The following is a 27,132-nucleotide window of genomic DNA, read 5'->3' as shown; positions in this document are numbered from 1 at the left end:
CTCGGACATGTCATATAATGTGGTTCATCCATTCTGGTCTTCATGGATACTCTTTTGAAAGATGCTCAAGAATAACCTTTACAAATATATCATAATGGTGCATAATTTGAATATATGCAAAGTTCCTTTCTCCCACAAACAGCTGATTGCTTTAGTAACGACTCTGACATCAAGTTTAATTTTAATTCATTATGGTTAGTAATGGAGGAAAACTCCACACACCAAAAGGTGCATCTTCATCCCCTTTGCATTTTCGGCTTAAGCAAACCAGTGGGATTGTCAAGTTAGGGACAGCTTAAAGTTGTGAGCTGATGCTGACAAGGCATTGATTTGAGTCTCAAGTTTAATTTCTTGCAGGACTCAACTGGTACAGGAAACTTTCATTTCAAATGACTTGGACTGTATTTGAAACTCTGATTGCAGAACTGAAAGAACAGTTCTGAAACCACCATACCTACCAGTCTCTTACTTGCTTATTGTATAAAAAGTACAGAGGACAGAATATTTGACGCCACTTATCATCATTTGTCAAGTCACACTTAAAAAATTTCCCATCATGCAGGAACGACCTGGCTTTGCTAAACTCAACCCACTTACTAGGTCTGTCAGCTTGATCCTGGGGAAACCAGAAACTTTACTTGAAATCCAGCTTCACAGCAACACATTTCCCCTCTAAAGGACAACAATCCGAGCAGTAACACCAAGGATCAGACAGCTGCTGGCTATTGGTAGGCAGGACTTCTTGGAAAGTGGGGGAAAATAGACAAGTGGCATTCCAAGCCAAATAAAGGGCCATTAAGTGGCTGTGGGGTGAGCTGGTCAAGGAGGCAATTTTGCAGTCAAGGGCAGCAACTGGATTTGTGGCTCAAAATAATTTGTCCACTTGCAGTTTGAATGGTGGGTGGCATCGTAATCCTATTAATGGTGATCTACAGTCAAACTGGAACAAAGGCAATGTTTATTGCCCAGATTTCAATGATCTTGATTAACCATCAAATTTTTTTTATATAGGTAACTTTATTGAGAAAAGAAAATTTTTAAAGAATTTTTTAACAAAATTACAAAAGTAATACAAACAAGTATAAGCACCAATATAAAATTAATTAAATAAATAAATAATTTAAAAAAGGGGGAAAAACCCACCTAACTATTGATCTATCCTACAAACAACCAAAACATAAAATAGGATAAAATACATTACTAGCAATAAACAAAATAATTAAATAACTAGATACATGCTCAAAACACACTTACATCAAGTCATAATAAAACCCATATTTGTACGGGATTCCTCCTCTCGCCTCGCTCCCCCCCATACACATCCAAGGAGCGAAAACCTAAAGAGCCCAAAAGCAGGGACACTGGATCCAGTCTAATCTCCGTCCCCAAGATCTCTGTCAAGGCATTCGCTACCCTAGCTCAATACCTGCAGACCTTATGGCATGTCCACAGACAATGAGTGAGTGTGCCAACTTCTGTTTTACATTTAGGACACATTGGGGATGCTCCTGCCTTGAATTTTGCCAGTCGTTCAGGTGCCATATGAGCCCTGTGGAGTATCTTTAATTCTATGAGTTCAATTACAAAAGAGAGATCTTTCTGGCATTTTCTCAGATGTCCTCCCACATTTCTAAAGAGATTTCCAATCCTAATTCTTGATTCCAGGTTTTATATAATCATTCCATGTCCTTCGATGCCTTATTGTGTAGTGAGTGATAAAGAGTACTGACCATAGCACTCTCCTTTCCCTATCTGATTTGTAGGGATTAACTATCAGTGTGGTCTTCTTTTGTATAAAGTCGCGTATTTGGAAATACCGAAAGAGGTCCCTGTTAGGCAGTCCAAACGTCCAGTACAACTGCTCAAAGGATATCATAACCTGCCCATTGAACAGATCCCCCAAGCAGGCGATATCGCTGGACTTCCAAGTTTTAAATGTAGCATTTGTCAGTCCTAGCTGGAATCGCGATGCTTCCACTATAGGGGTATAAGGGGAGGTTTTTTGCAGGTTACCCTCATCTTGTCGCATTATCCTCCAGGCTCTAATTGTATTAAGTACAATAGGGTTTTTACAATAATCTGTAATAGCTCTCTTTTGCTTGGGAGGTCTCAATATCTAACCAGACTGATTATGGGTCACATGAGACCCAATCAGCTACATAGGAAAATAAGGAGCTCAATTGGTACCTCCTGAAATCTGTAAAGTCCAGCCCACCCCTTGCTTGTGGGAGCTGCAGCTTTTCTAATTTGATAGGGGGCCATCTATGATTCCAAATAAAGGAGCCGAGCCAGCCAGAAAGCTTAAGAAATGCCTGTCTCGGCAGCATCAAGGGGAGCATTCTCATCGGATATAGAAGAGGAGGTAGAACATTCATCTTAACTAAGGCTACTTTGCCTAACCAGGATATTGGGAGATCTCCCCAGTCCTGCCTTATTTTTTCTAATAGGTGTATGAAACTGGCTTCATACAGCTGACCAAATACTGGAGTGATAAAAATACCTAAGTATAAAAAATGTTCTAGTGACCACCTAAAGGGAAAACAAGATCCGTCCGGTAAATTGGATACACTGGCAAGACCTCCCAACTGCATGGCCTCCGATTTCATAAAATTGATTTTGTAACCTGAGAACATATCAAAATAGACTGACCACTTGAATTAAGGATCGCTTAAGAAGAGGAGGACATCATCTGCATAGAGAGTAATCTTGTGCTTACCCGATCCAACCCTCGGAGCCATTACGTTACGGTCAAGTTCATATAGTTCAATCACTAGCGTGAACAATAATGGTGAAAAAGGACATCCCTGATGACAGCCCCTGCCAACACTAAAGCTATCCGAACCTAAGCCATTGGTGATCAGCGCTGCTTTGGGATCATTATATAATAGTGAAACCTATTTAGTAAATACCTCTCTGACACCAAACCTTTCCAGTGCACAATAAAAATGGTCATTCTACCCGATCAAATGCCTTCTCTGCGTCCAGGGAGACAACTAAACCTGGTATTGTTCCCTGTTGACAGGCTTGTATCATATTTAAGACCCTTCTAATATTATTAGTTGACCTGAGACCCTTTATAAAAGAGGATCAGACGGACCCTCTCCAGTCGTAATGCTAACATTTTGGAAAGAATTTTGAAATCCACATTTAGCAAGGTCTATATGAAGAGCAATCCTCTGGGGGCCTTTCCCTTTTTAAGAATGAGAGAAATATTTCCTTCTCTCAACGAAGGCGGGAGGCAGCCCTGACTGTGTGAGTAATTGTACATATTTATGAGTGGCCCAGCCAGTTCCCCTATAAATTCTTTATAGGCCTCAACCTGGAATCCGTCTGGCCCAGGCGCATTACCACTCTGAAGCTGCCTAACCGTGTCCAGTACTTCCTGGGTTGTCAAGGGGGTGTTCAAGATTGACACCTGCTCCAAGGTTAAGCCCAGAAGAGCCAAAGTTTTAAACAATTCCATCTTCCCAGGTCTACCCTCACAATCCTGCAACTTATACAATTCGAAATAGAACTTTCTAAAGTCTGTATTGGTCTTTTTACGATCACAAGTCAAGGTACCAGCACTTTCTCTAATGGACGTAATGGCTTGGGGAGCCTTTTTCTTTCTGGCAAGATACACTAGATATCTGCCAGGCTTGTCACCATATTCAAATAATCTCTGTTTTGCAAATAATACTTCCCTCTTTGCTGTTTGGGCAAGTGCAGTATTCGAGGCTGCCCTAAGGGCTGTGATCCTTTGTAGCTTAGTAATGGACGGCCCGTCAACATACGCTGTCTCAGCTGCCTTCAAGCGAGCCTGGAGCAGGTGCTGTTGCTCTTCTTTTTGTTGTTTCCGGGTGGCAGAATATGAGATGACCAAGCCTCGCACCTATGCCTTAGTGGTCTCCCACATCATCGACGGTTACTAGCCATACCAGAATTAATTTCCCAGAAGGTTTTGAATTCCTGCGAAAAATACTTTATAAATTTGCTATCCTTCAATAAGAAAGGATCCATACGCCAATGTCGGGGGCCTATTCCATCATCCCCAATCTTGACTTCAATATATACTGTGGCATGATCATAAATAGCTATAATACCTATTTTACAAGATAGTATCGAATTCAAAAGGGTTGAGGGGGCAAAAACATATCAATTCTGGTATGGCACTTGTGTGGGTTAGAGTAGAAAGTAAAGTTTCTACCCTCTGGGGATGAAAGCATCTCCACACATCTGCTAGTCCTAGCTCCTTGTTCAGATCCGTCAGTTGTCTAGATCTCAGAGATAAACCTGTAGTGCTCCTAGGTATTCTATCCGTCTCTGAGTCCATAACAGAGTTAAAATCTCCGCCTTTAATTGTATGGCGCACCCAGAGAGCCATCAATTTGGAGAATGCTTCCATTACAAATTTAAAAAGGGTGTGCCGGGGGTCAATAAAGATTCAAAATTCCATTTTCCTCTCCATGTATTTGGGCTTTGATCAATATATACCATCCAGACTCATCTTTTATCTGGCTTTACTTTTGGAAAGGAAGATTCTTCCGAATAAGAATGGCTACTCCCCTACTTTTTGAGCTGAAAGATGAAAACAAAGCCTGACCAAATCCACCCTTTTGTAGCTTTAAGTGCTCTTTGTCAAGTAGATGTGTCTCCTGTAAGAGAGCTATGTCAACCCTTTCTTTTTTTAAGATTTGTTAATATATTTTTCCTTTTGATCGGTGAATTGCTCCCCTTGACATTCCAGGTGCACCACCGAATGGCTAGCCACGATCGGCCAGGCAAGCCCGAAACCCCCCAGGAGGAAGAACCCCACCCAAAAGCCCTTGAATAAATACCACAGAAAATTCACAAATACAAAAATTCTTTAAAACATTTAAACCAACACAATTAAAAACTACTCGTTAAAAAAAACACAAAACATATTTGAAAGGAGACTTTCCCTCTTGCTCCCAGGGGGCATAACTACCTATCAATAATCCCACCATAATCTCTCCTAGTGAGGGCCCTGCCTTCGGCCCAGGCATTATAGAACGGAGTAAACAAATTCAAGTGTTTTATAAAACCAGAGTTAAAAGTGAGTGACCTTCCCCCACCACACCAATACCTGGGTGCGTTTATATTTTGTATTGTTTTTACTAAAGTTACAAAATTACAATCCCAGCAAGTATTAGGCAACTAAGATAAAGAAAGAGGAAAATCCCGCCTTAGAAAAGAAAAGCATAAAGAACAAAACCCCCTCCCCCACAAATCGAGTAAGCCGCACGAGCTATATAAAAAAAAAGAGACCAAAGGAAGAGTAAAGAACAAGCCCGGCCCCGGACCCCCCCCCCGGCCCGGCTCGGGCCGGGCCCGCGCCCCCCGCCCCGCCCCGGCCCCCCCCCCCCCCCCCGGGCCCGGGCCCGCCCGCCCCCAGGGAAAGATGAGTGGAAAGGAGATGAAGAAGGAAAAGAATAAACGGGGGGGGGGGGGGGGGGTGGAATAAAGTCATTACCAATACGGTTCCAGTCCCGCAGTCTATTTAAGAGAGTCCAAGAATTATTTTACTTTCTCCGGAGATCCAAAGTTATAAACGGATCCTGCATGGCTGAGGTGCAGCATTGCCAGATAACACATGGAGTATTGAATATTTATGTCTTTCAGTTGCCTCTTCGCCTCATTGAATACCCTCCTCTTAAGGACTACGGCCGGAGAGAAATCCTGAAACATTATCCTGGAACTCTTGTGCATCATGGCCTGGGGATGTATCATTCCAAGAAATCCACAAGTTGGCCTTCCTCTTCCCGTTCGGGAAGGACCAGCAACCGAATATTTTTCTGACGACCCCGATTATTGAGGTCGGCGATGCGCTCCTCCAAGGTCTGGATTTGCTGCTTCAGAGGCCGGACCTGACCCAACCCACGGATGACACAGCAGACATCTCCGAGGCCACGGCCCATTGCTCCGCCCATCTGACACGCCGTTCAAGTTTTTCGATCACTTGGTCATGCTTCTGCAGCTGGACCGGGTCTCCTCGATAGAAGTGTCAACCTTCTCTTGGAGTTTGGTGATCCCGGAGAGCAGGCTCACCACCGAAGGCAAGTCCCCTGAAGCGGCCGCGGATGTCTCAGCTGCTGCGGGAGGGGGTGGGGTCCCCACCTGTTGTGAACTGCGGGAGTTTTTGCCCGTAGTCATTTTGAAAGAAACACCAAACTGTTAACTGGTGCTTGGACAAAAGCTATCCTGAATGATTTAAAAGGTGAGGTGAAGGTGGGCTCCCACTTTGCCAGAGTCTCAGGCAGAGCACTGCAGACTTAGACTTACTGGGTCACCGCCATCTTGAATCCCCAACCATCAAATTTTATGTAATTTTAAAACAACTAATCCAAAATATATCTGGACTAAAATACATCAAAATCGACCAGACTTTGCTTTGAATGTGTAACAACAACGAGAACATTGCCCTTTCATTGCTAAGCAACACACTGTACCTCATGTTCACGATTACAAGTATCAAAATCAGAAAAACCTTTCTAAAACTTCCCTAGATTACTTAAATTAGTTGGTGAAAAAGAAAATGATTCATTTATAGTGCACAGCTTGAGTGTTGAATAGAATGATATGTTGCCAAAGCTTTCCATCTTGCACTCATCAGAATAAATGCAATAATGTCAAATTTTGACAATTTTTCAAGTTTAGCATTGAATTTGCCCTTAGTGTAGACAAAAAGTTTCAGCAGCATGTCACTCTCTCTTCAACAACACCAATGCAAACTAACACATACGCCTATGGCGATCTCTACAACTTTAAGCTCTAATTAGACCTAGTGGAATAGAAAAAAAAACTTCATATATCACAAACTGGAATTGCCCTCCAGTCTTAAAATAAGTACTCAAGATCATTGCACGTGTGGAAGTATTAAGAACTTGACATAATGCTGTATGATGGGATACTGGACCAAGGTAAAAACTATCATGGCTCTCAGCCTCTCGCTTTAGTAGGAAAACACTGCTGGAGATAAAGACTGAGGTTGCATAATTATAATTTGACAAAATATAGGGAGTATATAATATGCTCGTTAGTTTCTGTGTCCTTGAGCAACAAGGCGATAACTGCAGTGTTTATCTTTATCTTGAATTATTGTAAATGCGGAACGTAAGCCAAGTTGTTTGTATCACTGTATAAGTATAGGTTGATTGTTCAGTTCTGGAGAGTGCTGTGGGACAATGAAGACGGTGTGGCAGCCTCTCCATCAATTCACGAAAAATAAAGCTTCTTGAAACATGACTCGAGGTCTCAGACCAAATTTACACAAAAGAATCTGGCATAGTCAGGCAGGATCCCGATTAATATGGAATCAGAAAATAACAAAAAGGAGGAAATAGTGGAAATAGTGCACGGGAGAGTCCTCGCTGAAAGGGGGCTGGGCCCACTGCTCCCCTCATGGAGGGTAAGTGTAAAGGCTGTCTGGTGTCTGGCCAGTGACTCCAGTTGAGCCAAGGCTACTGAAAGGTTGAGGCAAAATCAGAGAAGACTAAACTTACTAGGGCAGTGAGCAAGACTAAGAAGAGGTAGCTATCGAATTAAAATAGAACATTGTCCTTTCATTGCTGAGCAACACAATGTACCTAATGTTAATGACTTGTGGACCTTGTGGACGGAAGAGAAACACTGGTGAGTTAGTGCATGCAGGTGTGGGTAATAGTTTTTTCTCTTTTCTCCATTAAGGATTCTTTCTTGGTTCGTGACTTCTGTTTCTGGCTTTCGGAAATGGGAAATTGAGCTAGCAGTCAGTGCTTCTCTGCACACGCAGATGAGGCACCCAGAACATGGCCTAAGGATGGAAAACTGAACAAAACAAAGACATCCTAAGGTGATGGGATCATGGCAACAGGTAGGAGACCCTATCGTTCCACCGGGATCACCAGGGGATGCGGTGCTGCTTGAAGCACGAGATTCCGGGTATGTCATTCCTTTTGTAGTGGTCTTTATGGATGGTTCTAGAGCCATTGGCTCTATGGAGGCTCTTTTAACTTCAGTAAAATTAAGGAATGGCAAGAAATTACTCAGGAAGGAGGTGACGATCTCACTTGGGACAAATGTTATATGATGCATTATTTTGTTAAATAGTTAGGAGGTTGCTAAGTGTCATCAACCTCCCAAATTTAAACCTTAGAAAGATACTGGTGCACAGAAGGAGGCACCTTTGAGTGCTCGATGGGGCTATATCCCCAACTTGAATCTCAGGAGAATACAGTTATGGAGAACATCCTCCTGGCAGCAGCTGTGCAAGAACAGCAGCCCTGGCCTTTTTAAGCTCCACATTACCAGGATGTTGTCCATACTACTGACCTGCCTATAGCTACACCTGATTCTACCCAACCCACTATGATGCAGACTCACAGTCAGACTAAAATGGGTCACCTGAATATGGCATCTGGGAAGCTCTCCGCCACCTCCGATGAAAATAAACCTTCTAGCTCCACCCCTCCTGTCACCCAACTGCCCCAACTGTTGGTCGGCGATATAGCTGCCCTGAAGCCTTGGTCTGCCCCTGAGGTTAGGAGCATGATCAAGGAGGCCCTTAACCCACTAAGGAAGCCAATTCCCTTCCATAACTGGCTGGTCCAATCCTGCCAAATTTATAACCCTTTACGCAGGGATGTTCTGCTCCTGCTCAAAAGTTGCATATGGTACTTCTGGGTAGCCGTTAAGGATTCTTTTTCAGTCCCAGCCAGGGAAAATGGAGATTGGATAGAGGAACCCAGTGGAGCAGCAGGGTCAGGGAAATATCCTCTGGGACAGGTAGCTCCAGAACGGAGTTACGCAGGCCATCTCAAATGGGGCCAGGCAGCATAGCGACTTTAGCAAGGTCACTAGATGCCTTCAAAAGAAAGGGGAACCCCTTGTTGATTTTATCGTCCATTTTAAGGACAGTGGGAATCATCTGCGGGTGTGCCTCTGGAAGGAAACTATCCTTTGATGGTACAGACTCTGTTAAATTGTGTTGAATCCCAGTTAGCTCAGGCTTTCAAGCTTAGCAATCTCACCTGGCAACAGCAGAATTAGGAGGCTGTAGTTACCTCCCTCACTAATATGGATCGACAAGGTCTATTCAAAAAGAGGTCTCGGGTCCCAAGGGCTAGTTTGTCCAATATCACCATTCTTATAACAAAAGATCCCAAACCTATTATCCACCTCAGTTAGATAGGGGCAGGGGCCGGTTCAGTCCAACAATAGTGAAATTTGCCATCAGAGGGATCAGAAGGGTCACTGGGCTAGGGCTTGTCGGCTGCATTTGGCTACTCCTCCTGCAACTGCAGGAATTCAGCCCTATGTGCCCTTTTACATTCATGGACTCCTTCCAGAATACACAATAGGGATGTCACGAGGAGTTATCAGTACAGACTGCCTTGTTCCAGCTATCATCTTCTCCCCTCGAAGATGCGGTGAAGGAAACTGATGTTCAGGGGAAGCATGTCAAGGTTTTAGTTGACTCCAGCATCTGTATTTCGTCTGTACCACCCTTTATGGAATTTTCGATAGGCACTGAAACTGTCTCCACCATTGGTATAGCCAGAATTCCCATGATGGGATCACTCTACCAATTTGTTTCCATTTAGATAGGTCAGTTCCAGGTGGAGGAGTCATTTGTCATTGCCAAGAATTCAGCTGTTTGCCTGTTGGGTCGCCAAGCCCTGCGTAAACTGTGTGTCAATCCACTGTTCTGTTCGGGGTGTGTTCTTGGACCTCCGTGATCACTCTGGTGCAGGCCCTGAATTTGCTGATACAGTTCTCTGACCCTGCAACACAGGCTAGTAATTTCCTCTGGCGTCAGCCACCCTTGCCCCATGTCTATATGCCTCCACTGCTCCTCGTGTCCGTTTCCTCTTCCTTGTGGGCACTCCATAAAAATCATGAGGGGTTGGTGCTTTCTGCTCAACCGCACCATGTACCTGTCCATCCTAGTGCGGTCCTCCCTTACATCCGTCAATATAGGTTGTCCCCGATGCTGAAATGGGCATTCGGCTTTGATTGATACTCAGGAGGTGTTGCGTCCTACTCAAAGTCCCTGTAATACTCCCATTTTACCTATCGCCAAACCAAACAAGAACAATAAGTGGCGGTTTGTTCAGGGTATGTGTGTCGTAAATCAGACTGTTATCGCAATGGCACCGGTCATCCCTGATACCAATGTCATCTTTTCCACACGACCTCCGGATTCGGCTTGTTACACGGTCATAGACCTCTGCTCAGTGTTTCCACTGCATGAGGACAGCCAGGATCTCTTTGCCTTCACCTACGGGAGCCAACAATTCACCTGGACTTGTCTTCCTCAGGGTTACACACAAAGTCCAGTAGTGTATGCTGTGGGAATGGATCAGTCTCAGCTCTGTCTGTCTTGTGGCAGCACTGCGTTGCAATATGCTGATGACCTCCTCATCACTGCGCGGTCCTACACTGACCATCAGCGGGTCTCTGTGACCTTGTTGATCCACTTGGCCTCCTGCGGGCACCCCATTTCTACTGCCAAGCTACAATTATCTCAAACCGTATTACAATATCTAGGCTGCATCCTGGAGAGCAGTACCAGTCACCTTGGTCCTAATCGTGTTGCTGCTATTCTCAATGCCCTGCGATCCTCCACACGACATGAGATACTGTCTTTTCTCAATATGGTGAACTATTGTCACCAATGGATGCCTGAATATCGGTGTATGGATGCGATTTTGCGTCAGGTTACCCTTAAGGGTCAGTCTCGTTCTATTGATTGGATCCGAGTGGCTGCGAGTGTTTGAGAAACTTCATACTACTCTGACACAGGCCCCAGCCTTGGGCCTACCAGATTATCGTTAAGCCTTTAATCTTCCGTGTTAATGAACGAGAAGGTTTCGCCAGCGGAGTCCTTGAAGAGGTTGTCCTCCTCTCTCTACAAAGGTCTGAGAGTCCCTCCCCAAGTCCCCTCCTCTACCTGAAGCCTTTCAGTCACGCCCTCAAACAGACTCACTACCACAGCCACATCTCCTTCCTCAGTACCTACTTACAGAACCATCTGATTCCACATGGACTCCGGACCACACTTAGACCAACCCAGTTTGGACCTAACAGGATACCCAGTACACACTATAAATCCGAAACCTTCAATAACGATTCTCTTTCTGGATCCTCCACACCACGCTAACAGCGATGCTTTGCCATCTACTCTACCTGCAGTCAGTCCTGCCCCAGTTCAGAGCCACACTTTCCCAGACCTGCAGCAGACCTCTGTATATATACATCCTCAGAAGGATACATGCACTCAACAAACTATTTCTGTACTGCATAGGACATAAAAGAATACAAGTTAAACAAACTTTCATGCACTTCCCTCCATACACTGGTTTCCTCAAACCTTCTAGAACCTTCCCCTGACCTCTGGAACTGCCCTTAGTGGTTAGCCATTAGCCATGCAGCCAAATGCCAGGGCAATTGATGACGTCCGCCCCTGACGCTGCCACACGGCCCACAGCCACTGCTGACCACACCACCTCAGAGATACCTGTCCATGCAACCACCTCCGCAAAAAGATTGCCACTGCCAGGATCCTCCGGCACCGCTAGATTCACCAGCACAGACGCAACACCTACCTTGCACATCACTTTCGCCCCCGCAGTTGCCGCTGCGGCAGCCACTTCCCCCTCACTGGAAGGCTCTAACATCGACGTCACTGCCGCCACCAACCGATTACCTAACCAAAACATTGCCCTCGCCACCAGTGATGCCACTTCTGCCCCTATTAACACAGCCATAAACATCAATTCCACCCCTTTGTGAGCATCACTTCCGTTGGTGACATCACTACTGATCGTATAACCACACCCACTCAAGCAAGCATCTCTGCCCCATTCCAGTTCCTAGCTCCCATCCCTGCCATGTCTTCACTATTCCCCCAGACCTCCCCCTCACTGAGGATGAATGTTAGCTCCTCAGTAAAGACTTCACCTTTATCCCTCCATGCTCCCAGATTAATGAGTTTGACACATACTGCGATCTTGAAGGTTTCTTCCGCCATCTCTGCCGCCAGGCCCACTTTTTCAACCAAGATACTCACCCTGCCACCGAGGTCCCCTTCTCCCACCTCCAAAACAACTCATCCATCGGAACACCATGAGCCGGCCTGTTACCCGGCCTTGAACTCTTCATTTTAAACTGCCACCATGATATCGACCGCCTCAACCTGCCCACACCAGTCACCCACTCCAACCTCCCGCCCTCACAACGCGCAACCCTCCGCTGCAACCCCAACCTCACCATCAAACCCACAGATGGGGCTTTGCGGGGGAGGGGGGGGGGGGAAAACGTCAATGGTGTGGCGCATCAACACAGCTGAAGCTAGGTGCTAACTCACAGGCACCTCCTCCTACTACCCCCTTGATCATGACCTCCTCTCCCATCATCACCCAGACCCATCCACAACCTCATCACCTCTGGGGATCGCCCAGACACAGCCTCCAACCTCATTGTCTATGAACCCTGCACTGCCCAATTCTACTTCCTTCCTAAGATTCACAAACTTGACTGACCCGGTTGACCCATTGACTCAGCCTGCGCCTGTCCCACTGAACTCATCTGTTCCTACCTCAAAACCGTGCTGTCCCCCTTAGTCCAGGAACTCCCCACCTATGCTCGTGACACCACCCATGCCCTTCATCCCCTCCAAGATTTGTTTTCCGGGGCCCCAACGCCTCATCTTCACCATGGACATCCAGTCCCTGCACACACTGAATCTGCAACAACGAAGGTCTCCAAGCCCTTCGTTTCCTCCCCTCACGCTGTCCCAACCAGTACCCTTCCACTGACACGGTCATCCACCTGGCTGAACTGGTCCTCACCCTCAACAACTTCTCCTTCCAATCCTCCCACTTCCTCCAAGCCAAAGGGGTAACCATGGGCACCCACATGGGACCCGGCTATGCCTGCCTGTTTGTCAGATATGTGGAACAGTCCATATTCCGCAGTTACATCGGCATCACCCCCCCATCTGTTCCTCCGCAACATCAATGACTGTATCGCACTGCATCATGCTCCCACAAGGAGGTTGAACTGTTTATCCATTTTATCAACACCTTCCACCCCGACCTCAAATTCACCTATATCGGTCTCCTCTTTCTGGATCTCTCCGTCACTATCTCTGGCAACCGACTAACCATAGACATATAGTACAAGCCCACTGACTCCCACAGCTACCTAGACTATACTTCCTCCCATCCTATCTCCTATAAAAACATCATCCCTTATTCCCAATTCCTCCACCTCCACTGCATCTCTTCCCAGGATGACCAATTCCACCTCAAAAAATCCCAGATGGCCTCCTTCTTCCACGATCACAACTTCCCTTCTCACGTGATTGACAATGCCCTCCAACGCATCTCCTCCACTTCACACACCACCACCCTCGAATCCCACCCCTCCTGACTCAAGGACAGAAACCTCTTGGTCCTCACCTTCCACCCCACCAACCTCTGCCAACTCCAAAAACTGACCCTACCACCAGAGATATATTTCCCACTCACCCCTATCAGCATTCCAAAAGTACCATTCTCTCTACGACTCCCTAGTCAGGTCCACACCTCCACCCCCGCCACACCCCCCCCACCCACGTCCACACCCCACTCCTGGCACCTTTCCCTGCCACAGCAGAAAGTGCAAAACCTGCACCCACACCACTCCCTTCACCTCTGTCCAAGGACTCAGGGATCCTTCCACATCCATCAGAAATTTACCTGTACCTCTACCAAATGTGTCTGAACACTTCAACTCCCCCTCCTACTCAGTCAAGGACATGCAGGTCCAGGGCCTCCTCCACCACCAAACTGTTACCACCCAATGCCTGGAGGAGGAACACCTCATATTCCACCTTAGGACCATGCAACCACACAGGATAAATGTGGATGTCAATAGCTTCCTCATTTCCCCGCTCCCCACATTATCCTAGTCCCCAGCCTCTAACTCTGCACCACCTTCCCATCCATCACTGCTCCTTATGATGTATACCTTCTCCCTCACCTTCATCCACCGATGGCTTTCCCAGCTACCTTCCCCCCAACCCCACCCCCCTCCCATTTATCTCTCAGCCCCGACCTACAAGCCTCATTCCTGATGAAGAGCTTACGCCTGAAATGTCGATTCGCCTGCTCCATGGATGCTGCCTGACCTGCTGTGCCTTTCCAGTACTACACTCTCGACCCAGAGTTCCAGCATCTGCAGTCCTCACTTTCTCCACATCCATCTTATCAACGAGCAGTACTTTACCCTGCACATGTCATGGTAGTCAAATGTGAAGCTCATACTATCTCTAAGGATGAGGTGTCCCGTGACAACGCTGCCACAGATGTTGCAGACTGTGAGGCCACTTGGACACGTGCAGTCATAGCCCCTTCCTTCGTTAAGATACAAGCCCCCTCTACAATCCACCTTACAGCAGCTGTCCAGGCACAGAACATCAACTGGCCACAAAACAACATGACCCTCTTTCATTAGTATCCTTACATACGGATGAGAAAGGACACCATTTCGATTGGGACAACACAGCCATCCTAGGACAAGCCAAACAGAGACACTCACGAGAATTTCTAGAAGTATGGCACTTCAACCAGAACTCTAACAACAAACACACTGACTTGGACCTGATTTACCACCCCCTGAGAAAAAGAATAGGAAATGACTTCACCACAGGAAACAACATCACCAACCCAAACATATATTATCAGAAAGTAGGAATCATCAGCAGTGCTTCGCCTGGATGCTCACTGAAGATGTTACCTAGTATGGTGACGAAACGTCTGAAAATGAATCTTCCAGCTCAGCAAGCAAACCTACATCTAATAGCGGAACGAACTGACGGTATGCTAAAATATACACTTCAAAGACTTGCCAGGAATCTGGACTAAAGTGGAATGAAGTCTTGCCTATTACCCTTAACACCCTCTGAAACCAGGTTAATTGAACCACTCTTCTAACCCAGTTTGAAACTCTTACGGGAAGATCCATGTCTATTGGTACCCGACCCCCTCTGCCTACATCGGTAATAACCCTGATGTGGTAGATGAGAAAATCCTACAATATGCCCAAGACCTGAGTGAAGCAGCCCAGGCAAATCATTCATAGGTAACAGAGGCCATGCCAAAACCCCATAGGTCAGACATGCACCCTTTTACACCTGGCGATTTAGTGTACGTTAAGTCTCTCAATAAACGCTCTCTCTCTCCCCTAGGTGGAAGGGACTGTACCAAGTGTTACTGACCACCCGAACTGCCATTAAATTGGAAGGACCTATTGTGGGCGCACGTGATCAACTGTAAGATACATAACCTCACCAACACTGCAACTACTAAAGCGAATTATGAGAACCCTGTGGATACAATTCCTGGACCTCCTCAGCCTGCCAATGACAGAAACTAGAGATATATGGCCTTGTGACAGACATGCTCTAATGCTGTATCGTGCTCTAATGCTGTTTTTAGTCAGAGTGTGCAAGGGATGGATTAGGGTCTGGGGAAAGAGTTAACCATCATTCCTCCATTGCGGTGAAAGGCAAAAAGAGTGCCAGGTACTTTGTAATGTTGCTTCTGGTAAGTTAAGCCTCCGCTGTCTGGCAGATTTTCCAAGATTCCCTTGTAGCGCTTCTCGGGGATGTGAGGGGTGATCCCATGTGACGGATTCCTTGTGGATGGTGAAGCTATGGAGGCTAAAAAGGTTTTCTAACAAGTGCGTGAAAGGAGAAGGCAGGTCACAGGCATGTGTCAGCAGAGATGTGATTTGAATTGCTCCCGAACCCATACAGAGATCCTTGATCATTCTTATGAGACAAACTCCAGGTTTGTCAATATAGGGTTCAGGAAGACAGTGTACTTTTCCAGGTGTAGTACCCCTGGGGCAGAACCCCTTGCTCTGGTGCCTGGAGTTTCAGGTTTGGCTTTTAGAGACAGTACGGTTGAGTAAAATGGCTTGCCCTCTGTTGTGAGAATAAAGCGACTAAGATGATCAATACATCACAATACTTTTTGTATCTGGCCAAAGTGTGTATGTGATGGGAAAAGAAACTGTTGGGTATGTGTCCATATGCCGACCCATTGTGGTCCGTATCCTTTAGCTGGCCTGAAGTTGTCGAATGGCTAATATGCCAAAACTCTTCACGCAAACTTAATAACTCAGAGGACGTGCAGGAGGGAAAGTCAGCAGGGTATAATCTGGCTTCATTCCAAGATTGGTATCAACCTGACTGTAACAGATCCCATATGCCCCTTTTCTTGTAGTCCTTAACAACACCATTAGCTTCACATGACACGGGAACGTCTTTACTAGCACTTAAATGGATCTACTCAAATGTTCTTTTATTATCCCCTGGATTGAATTTATCCAAAAATTGGACGAGTAAAGGTCACTTTTTGTTTAATTGGTCTAATGTCATTAATGTCAGGTTCTGTGGAAAGACCCAGCTCCCAAGTCGTGGAGGGACAGAGATTTCAAATTAACCTCCTAAAACAGTGCCTATTTTATTTGCAGTCTTAAGGTCTATCCCTAGCTTCCCTCAGATTGGAGGGTCGTGTTATATAGGATACGTAGTATCTCGCATTAGAGTCTTGGATGGGTTACCTTCACCCTTGAAGCCCAACAGATCGCTCACCAGAGTTTGGATGTCTTCTCCTGATACTGGAATCTATCTGCATTCCCAAGACTTGAGCAAATTAAAAAACCGTGTTGGAAACTGTCTCCACTGACACTGCTGAGGCCCTGACTGAGATCAATGCTGAGCTAGTCGCAGTTAGAACATGGCTCTTCAGAACCGCTTGGCCTTGGATTTTTTATTATCCAAGGAGGCTGGCACCTGTGCTGTATTGGGTTGGAATGTTGTACCTACATACCAGATAACTCTAAAAATGTCTTTGATTTGGTGACTTACATTCGCACGGAAGTCACTTTTGATTCTGGGTGGTCCTTTGACGTTACCTAGCTGGGTAAGTGGGGTTTCTCCTTAGTCATTGGGCTCATCACCTTTACTATCATACTCCTGATACTCTATCATATCGAGAACTAAGGCTGTTGTTGTGCACAGTTTGTTCCAACCCCATTTTCTGCTCCAAAACCACGATCATCTACCAGACTGTACCCTATGATGAACAGACATGTATGAGTATGCACCCTTTTCCAGAAGGATATGCATCCCCTTTTTGGAAGTGCCAGTATCCTAAACTTAGGTGTTGATCTGGGAATTGTGGAAGTGGTAAGAACTTGGCATACTGCTGCATGATGGGATACTTGACCAAGATAAAACCTATCTTGGCTCTCAGCCTCTTGCTTTAGTTGGAAAATACTATGAGAGATAAAAACTGAGGCTATAATTATAATTTGACAAAATATAGGGAGTATATCATAGGCTCATTAGTAGAGGTGCTTCCTGAGCTTGTTAGCTTCTCTATCCTTGGGAAACAAGGTGATTGGTGCTTACCTTTATCTTGAATTACTGTGAAGTGCGGAATGTAAGCAAAGTTGTTTGCATCATTGTATAAATATAGGCTGACTGTTCAGCTCAGGAGAGTGCTGTGGGACAGTGGAGACTGTATAGTCAGAGGGTTAGATCGGGTGGACAGCGAGAGCCCTTTTCCTCGGATGGTGATGGCCAGCATGAGGGACATAGCTTTAAATCGAGCAGTGATAGATATAGGACAGATGTCAGAGGTAGTAGGGGCATAGAACGCACTGCCTGCAATAGTAGTAGACTCGCCAACTTTACTGTCATTTAAATGGTCACTGGATATGGATGAAAATGGAATAGTGCAGGATAGATGGGCTTCAGATTGATTCCACAGATCGGCGCCACATCAAGGCCTGCACTATGCTGTAATGTTCTATGTACTGTGTGGCAGCCTCTCCGTGAATTCACGAAAAATAAACCTTCTTGAAACAAGACTCAAAGTCATTTCCACAACAGCAAGCAATGATTGGGTTATTACACATGCTATCCCCCCAATTCCAACCAAATTAAATGCATACCCTGGACAGATCAAGATCTGCTTGCTTCTGATGTCTCCAGAACGTGACAGAGGACTGAGAATGGAGGCGTGTGATTGGTTCACCATAAATGAAGAGTTTAACAAATACACTCAGTACGATGACCCCATTCACCAGCCAGAGGATTAATGTGGGCAGAATCCAATCAAACCATCCTTTTGTATCTCCTAAAAACAGATAGAAAAGGGTACATTACAAAAACAGAGATGGCAACACTGGGGCATTTTATAACTGAAATTGTATAAATATATAATTTGAAGGGTCTACGAAATTAAAACTCTCTTGTGAAAGAGGTGGTGGTTGAATTGATTCAAGGACCCATTAGGATATGGTTATTATCGATGCATATACTATTGTATCTCTCATGGTGTTTTTCCAGTTAGTTGCATTAATTCACCCAAGAGGGTTGATTACCACTGCTGCCTCATAACGCCAGGGACCAGGGTTTGATTCCAGCCTCGGGTGACTGTCTGTGCAAACTCCACACAATCTCCCAATGTCTGTATGGGTATCCTCCCACAATCCAACGATGTGCCGGTTAGGTGAATTGGTCATGCTACATTTCCCATAGTATTCAGGGATATATTGGTTCGGTGAATGGGTCGGGGTAAATGAGTAAAAAGGGTAGGGAAGTGGGTCTGGGTGGGCTACTATTCAAAGAAGGACGAGGACAAGGACTTTAAAACCTTAGAGTCACCTTTGCTAAAATTGCACACATTGCAGATTCCTGTCAAATCTGTTTCCAATTTTCTATTTAATTTTAAAACTTATTCAGGATACAGGAAAGACATGTAGTTATATTGCTCATTTCCCATTCTCAAAGTCACAAAACGCTTTAGAGCTGGTGAATTACTTTTAAAAGTGGACTCTGTCAATTTTTCAACAACTTGATCACACCAAGCTCTCAGCAGTGAGATAAAATGACAAATGAATAGCCTCAGCCTGTCAGTCAGAGGTCAATCAGAGGCATATGCTGCCAAGTGCATTTGACAAAGTACCATCGCCTATATTACCTACACTAATGCTATTAAAAAACTGGGGCTTTTGGGGGGGGGGGTTGGTTGCTGTTTAGCTGGTGCAGAAGAGGTCTGTAACCAGAGCCAGTGGTGCTAGAGCGCTTTTCAAATTCTGGGTTTTAAGGGCTGCAGTCATAGGCAAGCTTGATGCCTGCTCAGAGCTGTCTTAAATAAGTCAATTTGTGGCAATGTAGCAACACTTGCTGTTATGGGATAGGAAAGTCTGGGCCAATCTCCTTTTAATGGCATTGTTCAAACATAAATTTGGCCAAATCACTGGGAGCACTTGCTAAAAAAAAAGTCAGTGGATTTTTAAAATATATCTAAACAGAAGGATATCAGACGTAAAGCAAAGCCTGAAGTGGTTCTGAGTAGGATGATTACTATAGTAGTAGATAAAAGGAATATTTCAGCTAAGTTATTCAAATTACAAAAAAAAACTCCTTGGGCCACAGGATACATTCTAAAAGATGAGGGTGCAAATTGAAGGGATGTGTGATGAGATTACAGCATTCAATACAGTGTGAAGTGTGCTAAGAATCTGATAAATAAAAATGTATTCTACATTGGTCAAAGTGGGAGACAAAGTTAATTCAGTTTGCTTAACGGTGTAATGACAAACCGTCTTGAATTAGGGACAAAGTTATCACATTACTGGATAAAGATGCAGTCAATGTCACAAACAATATTAAGACACATAATTGTGCATAATAAACTTCCAAGGATTTTTGAGAACATATCAGACATAACAGTTTGAGGAAGTGCTGTTGTAACACTGCATTTAGACTTCAGGAAAGCCTGTAATGTGACATTCCACAGGTGATTACTAAAGAAGATAAAAAGACATGAGTTGGGAGAGGTATAAAAGTCAAATCAAAGGCAGGAGAGGGAAGCTCAGACTTTTCGGAGTGGTTAGGGATGAGAGAGTGGTAGCAATAAAGGCACGCTGGCTTTTATTGCAAATGAACTGATCCAGAAAAATAAGATTTTCTATACTTATATTGGACTTTGGTGAGACCACAACACAAGTATGTGCATAGTGTTAGTCTCCTTACTCAATGCAGGCTGTACAGTGAATGTTTATTACATTGCAGCTCCTGGGATTAGAAGTCTAATAGACTAGTCTGTTCTCTTTAGGAGACTAGAAAATTGAGAGATGGTCTCATTGAAAAAGATTCTGAAAGAACTTCACAGAGCTGACATTGAGAGGAGTGGATTCCAGAACATGGGAACAAAGTCTTCAAAAGTCAGTTGCATTGGACTGAGATGAGGAGCAATTTCATCCCTCAAAGTCAGAGTTCTACAGCATGGACACAGACCCTTTGGACCGATCAGACATCCCAACCTGACTTTGTCCCATTTAGCCTATAAACCTCTAAATCCTTCCTACTCCCATACCCATCCAAATGCCTTTTAAACACGGTAATTGCGCCCACATACACCATTTCCTCTGGTGGCTTATTCCATACACCCACCACCCTCTGCGAGAAAAAGTTAACCCTCAGGTGTTCAAATTTCTCTCCTCACCTTAAACCTAGGCCCTCTAGTTTTGGAGAGCCCCAACCTAGGAAAAGAATCATGCCCCTCATGATTTTATAAACCCCTATAAAAGGTAACCTCAGCCTCCAATGCTCCAGGGAAAAAAACCCTAACCTATTCAGCCTCTCCCTACATCTTAAATCTTCTAATCCTGACAACATTTTTGCAAATCTTTTCTGACCCCTTTCAAATCTAACAACATCTTTGCTATTGAAGGGAGACCAGAATTGAATGCTGTATTCTAAAAGTGGCTGAACCAATATCCTGTACAGGCACAACAAGATGTTCCAACTCCTACACTCAATTCACTGACCAATCAAGGCAAGCATGCCAAAGACCATCTTCACCACCCTGTCTACCTGTAACTCTACTTTCAAGTAACTATGCAACTGTACCCCTGGGTCTCTTTGTTTGGCAACACTCCCCAGGGCCCTACCATTAAATGTACAAACGCTGCCCTGGTTCACATTTATCTAAATTCAATTCCATCTGCCACTCCTCAGCCCAATGGCCCATTTGGTCAAGGTCCCATTGTACTCCGAAATTACCTTCTTCACTCTCCATTATGGGCGACATGGTGGCTTAGTGGTTAGCACTGCTGCCACACAGCACCAAGGACCTGGGTTAGATTCCAGCCTTGGGAGCCTATCTGTGTATAGTTTGCACATTCTCCCAGTGTCTGCACGAGTTTCCTCCGGGTGCTCCGGTTTTCTCCCACAGTCCAAAGATGTGCAGGTTAGGTGAATTGGCCATGCTAAATTGCCCATAGAGTTAGGTGTATTAGTCAGGCATAAATATGGGGAAATGGGTCTGGGTGGGTTACTCTTCAGAGGGTCGTTGTGGACTAGTTGGACCGAAGGGCCTGTTTCCACTTAGGGAATCTAATCTGATCATTATGAATCTTTATAAATCTCTAGTTCAAGACAGATGTAAATACACAAGCAATGAATACCTTATCAGTTAAATCAGTATATTGTTAGTTTGTCAGAGAATCAAAGGATATCCGGGAGGGAAGAGAAAAACAGAGCTGAGACAGAAGATTGATTATAATCGACTGAATTGCAAAGCAGCTCAAGGGGTCATATAGTCTACTTCTATTTCTTATGTTTTTGAGTGCAAAATCTTCTATTATAGAGCCAGTTCTGTTCACTGCACACATCAAAAATTTTTATGTAGGCATGGAGGAATGATGGCCAAAATTTGTAGCTGCCACTGAAATAGGTTGAACAGTTAATTGTTTAAAATGCTATAATGAGAATCATTAAGATGAGGAGAAGGAGTTAAAAATGACAAAAGAAATTCAATTACAGTTAATCTAACATGATGTATTTTAGTTTAAAGAAAAGTACAGTCCAGCACATGGACTGCAGTGTGTCAAGAAAGCAGTACACTACTATCTTTTCAAGGGCAACATATCCTGCGATGCCCATATCCCAGAAATGAATAATTAAGATAACAGCAATTACACTCTGAGGAAAAGTAGATTTGGATAGCAGAAGGATTTTTTGAAGTACAGATTCATGGGATATTAGAGTCACTCCTTCAAAGTCATAAAAAAGGCTAATGATAATCTATATTTTACAGAAAGAATTACAAACTAGAAAAGCAAAGCAGTAAAGATAATGCTGCACAAAACTTTAAGGAGAACTCAGTTTGTAGGGTTTTGGTCCTAGCATTGTAGGATGTACAATGAGACATTAGAAAAGGTACAATTCACTAGAATGTTCCATGGCACGAGGAAACATAAGAAAGGTAAAAAAAAAATCAGGTTTCTGATCACTGGTATAATGCAGAATCCAGGGCAACACAACATTAAATCTGAAACACAATCAAAAAATGTGGGTGTGAGAATAAAGGTAGATAAAAGCAAAATACTGCTAGAAATCTAAAATAAAAGCAGAAATGCAGGAGAAAAATCATCAGGTTAGGCAACATCTGTTCAGAGAAAAGCAAAAGTTGACTTTTCAAGTCCAATATGATCTTTCTTCAGAAGAATGGTAGGCTCGTTCAGAAGGTCAGGAGGAATGGGATACAGGGAAATTTAGCTGTCTGGATACAGAATTGGCTGGTCGACAGAAGACAGCGAGTAGTAGTGGAAGGAAAGTATTCTGTCTGGAAGTCAGTGGTGAGTGGTGTTCCACAGGGCTCTGTTCTTGGGCCTCTACTCTTTGTAATTTTTATTAATGACTTGGATGAGGAGATTGAAGGAATGGGTTAGCAAATTTGCAGACGACACAAAGGTTGGAGGTGTCATTGACAGTATAGAGGACTGTTGTAGGCTGCAGTGGGACATTGACAGGATGCAGAGATGGGCTGAGAGGTGGCAGATGGAGTTCAACCTGGATAAATGCAAAGTGATACATTTTGGAAGGTCGAACTTGAAAGTTGAGTACAGGATTAAAGACAGGATTCTTGGCAGTGTGGAGGAACAGTGGGACCTTGGTGTGCAGGTACATAAATCTCTTAAAATTGACACACAAGTGGACAAGGTTGTTAAAGAAAGCATATGGTGTTTTGGCTTTCATTAACAGGGGGATTGAGTTTAAGAGCCGTGAGATCTTGTTGCAGCTCTATAAAAAACTTTGGTTAGACCGCACTTGGAATACTGTGTCCAGTTCTGGTCGCCCTATTATAGGAAAGATGTGGATGCTTTCGAGAGGGTTCAGAGGTTGTTTACCAGGATGCTGCCTGGAATGGAGGGCTTATCTTACGAAGAGAGGTTGACTGAGCTCAGACTGTTTTCATTGGAAAAAAGGAGGAAGAGAGGGGACCTAATTGAGGTGTACAAGATAATGAGAGGTATAGATAGAGTTGATAGCCAGAGACTTTTTCCCAGGGCAGAAATTGTTAACATGAGGGGTCATAGTTTTAAGCTGTTTGGCGGAAAGTATAGAGGGGATGTCAGAGGCAGGTTCTTTACGCAAAGAGTTGTGGGAGCATGGAATGTGTTGCCAGCAGCAGTTGTGGAAACAAGGTCATTGGGGATATTTAAGAGACTGCTGGACATGCATATGGTCTCAGAAATTTGAGGTTTCGTATATTAGGTTTACCTTACATGAGGATCAATGGTCGGCACAACATCGTGGGCTGAAGGGCCTGTTCTGTGCTGTACTGTTCTATGTTCTCTAACTCTGAAGAGGTTATATTGAACTTGAAATGTTAATTCTGTTTCTCTCTCCACAGCTGCTTCTAGACCTGAGTAGCTCCAATATTTCCTGCTTTTACTTAAAATAAAAGCAGACTCTTTCTAATAGCTGAATGGTCAAGAAGTAAAGGGTTATAGATACTAGATTCACAATAAAGACCAGGAGAAACATGTCTATATACATCTTTAAATCTGTGGAATTTATTTCCAGAGTCAGTGGTTTATCAGTATTTAAGATTAAACTAAATAGGTGGATGGAAAAAAGGGGGAGGAGAGGAGGTTGAATAAGGCAGATGAACAGGATTAGAACTATATGTTTACAAAGAGGACAACGGTAGACCGGGCCAAAGAACTTGTTTCTGTATTGCAACTTGCATGTATTTATAGATATAAGGCTTTTTCAAGAAAAAATCCTAACGGGTAGCCATCACTAAAGTATGGATCAGCAAACATTCTGCTACAAGGAGTTCTACTCGAACTTACCAGACTCAATTCCAAGCATATTTCTACCATAGTGTCCAGAATCTTCAGCTGTTGTGGAGTATCCCACACGCTCAAAAAGTGATGTAAGTGGGTTGAAGGATAGACAGAGAAAGGTGAGGGTGCACAGTAGAATCCGAGAGCTATCCAGCATACCAAGGGTCGGGGGGGACAATGGTTCTTCCTTTACCTAAATAGAGAATGTAGCAATAAATACTATAAATAGGAACATTAGGATCAAGGTAAGACCATAGCAGCCCTTTGGTTTGTTTTATCATTCAGTTAGATCATTGTTGATCGTTACCTTCAAATCTCTTAATATTCATTACTGAACAAAAAAATCCAGTAATCTTTCTCTTGAAAGCTCCAACTGTTTCTCCAGCATTCAGTGAGCTTGGAAGCAACAGAACTCCTAATTTCTACTATATTCTTTACTGGAAATCTTATACTACGGTGTGTAGTTTCTTTGCCCCGAGACTGAAGTTCTCAGTTCAAGTTTTACCCAGGGCATTATGGCCAAAGAAGATGCATTTACAACTTGATCAATGGCTGGAGTATAAATCTGCAAATTCCTTTAATCCATGCCAATAGCAGAGAGTAAGAGAAGGAAAGACTGTGGGTCAGCCATGTGATAGAGAAAACACATTGGAGCCTCACTTATTACTGCCCATAGCTGCAAACTACAACATACATGTAAAAGCAATTCAGATTTCAGTGTACTGTAACACATACGATAGTATTAGCACAACATGCATGCAACTACAACCATTTGGATTATTCAAACAAGAAAGGAAGTTGAGCAAGACTAAAATCATGAGAGGCAAGTATATATGACTCTTAATAAACATTTTAAATAAAGCAATCTAAAAATGTAAATCATCTCTCTTTGGAATGCTAAGGTTTGGTTTTAAAACAGTTTTTGAAAATGTTATTGTATCATCAGTAATATAGCATTAATGCCAACAGGATGTTAAGTTAAAAATATACTGAAATTAGACCAATATAAACTGCTACTACCATTGTTTCTTCAAGGAGAGGACTTCCTGGCTCTGAATCAATGGAACAAGGTGAGAAAGTGCCTGGGGAACCTGAATCTGAAGGTGGTGGCGACATTATCAATAAATGTGATTTGAAGTCATCAGTCTTTAGGTCAACATCAATGTCTAAAAGGCTGGGAATTTCTGGTGCCTTTAAGCCCTCTGTAAAAAGAGAAAGAGAAATCAATTTATCTATAAATTTTACATCCAACATTTACTCATCAATGCAGCTGAAAGCATCATTCTGAATAAGTTTTCACTTAAGCATCATTAATGTTCAACAGCTAAGTGTGCAAAAGGACGAATCCAAATGAAAATGAATAGTATTGAAGGCCAACACTGATTCTTGTACATTAGTTACTGCACAGAAATAGGAACCTATTGGTGATGAAAAGTTAACACTACTTACTGTTTTTCTGATTAGCTATTTTTAATGCCATATTCTCCTGTCGTAACTTGTGGTTGGTCTGCTGCAGGTATTTAATGTAATCAATGGCCTTTCTCAGCACTCCAGATTTGTTCGCCTACAAAATATGGCATGTTAGGGTTTGCCTAGATTTCCATTCAAACTTAACAGTACATGGAACATTGAAACCGTACTTTCTGGAGAATGACGGGCTTAAATTAGTACAATGCATTTCACATAGTTGTGCTATTATGAAGTACATTAGCATAGATTTTATTGTGGTAAAATAACCACTCATTGTCATTGCTCCAGTGAAATTAAGAGCAATTTTGAAAGACTAGACATGCGCTAATAACATGGAAACTGAAAAGGTTGCTGCCAATTAAACTACTTAATACTCTGTAAGGTTCCCTCAGATTTAACGTCCCTCAACAATTCATGTTAACCATGCTCTATAATTCTTAGAAAAAGCTGCACCTTGTTAATGGAAGCATGACCAGGTTTTAAACTAACTTCATATTTACTCCTAAACACCCTGAAAGGCTAACTATTTACTTTTGGAATGTCAAATTTTTCACAATAATTAAAAAATACTCTGCAGCTAAGTGGGCGACACGGTGGCACTGTGGTTAGCACTGCTGCCTCACAGCGCCAGAGACCCGGGTTCATTTCCCGCCTCAGGTGACTCTCTGTGTGGAGTTTGCACATTCTCCCCGTATCTGCGTGGGTTTCCTCCGGGTGCTCCGGTTTCCTCCCACACTCCAAAGATGCGCGGGTCAGGTGAATTGGCCATGCTAAATTGCCTGTAGTGTTAGGTAAGGGGTAGATGTAGGGGTATGGGTGGGTTGCGCTTCGGCGGGGCGGTGTGGACTTGTTGGGCTGAAGGGCCTGTTTCCACACTGTAAGTAATCTAATCTAATCTAATCTAAGAACTTTAAAAAAAATTCTTTATTTTGGCCTCTATCATTAACACAGTTATACATTTATTTTGCTGTTTAAAAACTGCAATTAAAAGAGAAGGATTTTAAATGTTTTTAACCTTTTACCACCACTGCTGCATACCAAACATCCTCCTGACTTGCAAGAGTTAAACTGTCCTCAGCAAGAAAAAACCATTACAAGAAATGCTGGATCTTTGTAAACAAGAACGTAACAAATAGGAGCAGCTGTAGGCCAGTCGGCCCTTCAAGACCATAGCTGATGCGTCTCAGGCCTTGATAATTCTCTCATGCTACCGCCTCATAGCTCTCAACTCCATGAAATTTCAAAATTCCACATACATCCTCTTTAAAAGACACTTGCACCAATCTAACCTCCAAACTCTCTGAAATAGAGGATTCCCAACATTAACTCCCCTCTGAGGGAAGAAATTCCTTTACATCTGAGCTTATTTTGTCACTGTGCCCTCTGATTCAAAACTCCCCCACTAGTGGAAACAGCAGTTAGCACTGGTGCTTCACAGTGCAAAGGACCTGGGTTCAATTCCACTCTTGGGCAGCT

The 27,132-nt window shown here is 43.8% G+C and overlaps 1 protein-coding gene across 1 annotated transcript in view; it reads right to left on the bottom strand.

The window, feature by feature from the left end:
- LOC140489208 (sterol regulatory element-binding protein 2-like) overlaps nt 1–27,132 on the bottom strand; it is a 73,590-nt gene that overhangs the window by 22,128 nt on the left and 24,330 nt on the right. Inside the window, exons 6-9 of the mRNA XM_072588501.1 lie at nt 25,636–25,750; nt 25,207–25,388; nt 24,193–24,379; nt 17,992–18,176 (exon numbers count right to left, since the gene is read on the bottom strand). Coding sequence (XP_072444602.1) covers nt 17,992–18,176; nt 24,193–24,379; nt 25,207–25,388; nt 25,636–25,750 — 669 coding nt within the window. The remainder of the gene's footprint in view (nt 1–17,991; nt 18,177–24,192; nt 24,380–25,206; nt 25,389–25,635; nt 25,751–27,132) is intronic.

The sequence above is a fragment of the Chiloscyllium punctatum genome, chromosome 18, assembly GCF_047496795.1.
Source record: "Chiloscyllium punctatum isolate Juve2018m chromosome 18, sChiPun1.3, whole genome shotgun sequence".
Lineage (NCBI taxonomy): Eukaryota > Metazoa > Chordata > Chondrichthyes > Orectolobiformes > Hemiscylliidae > Chiloscyllium > Chiloscyllium punctatum.
Note: the sequence above shows the minus strand (reverse complement) of the source record. Positions and strands in the feature narration are given on the sequence as shown.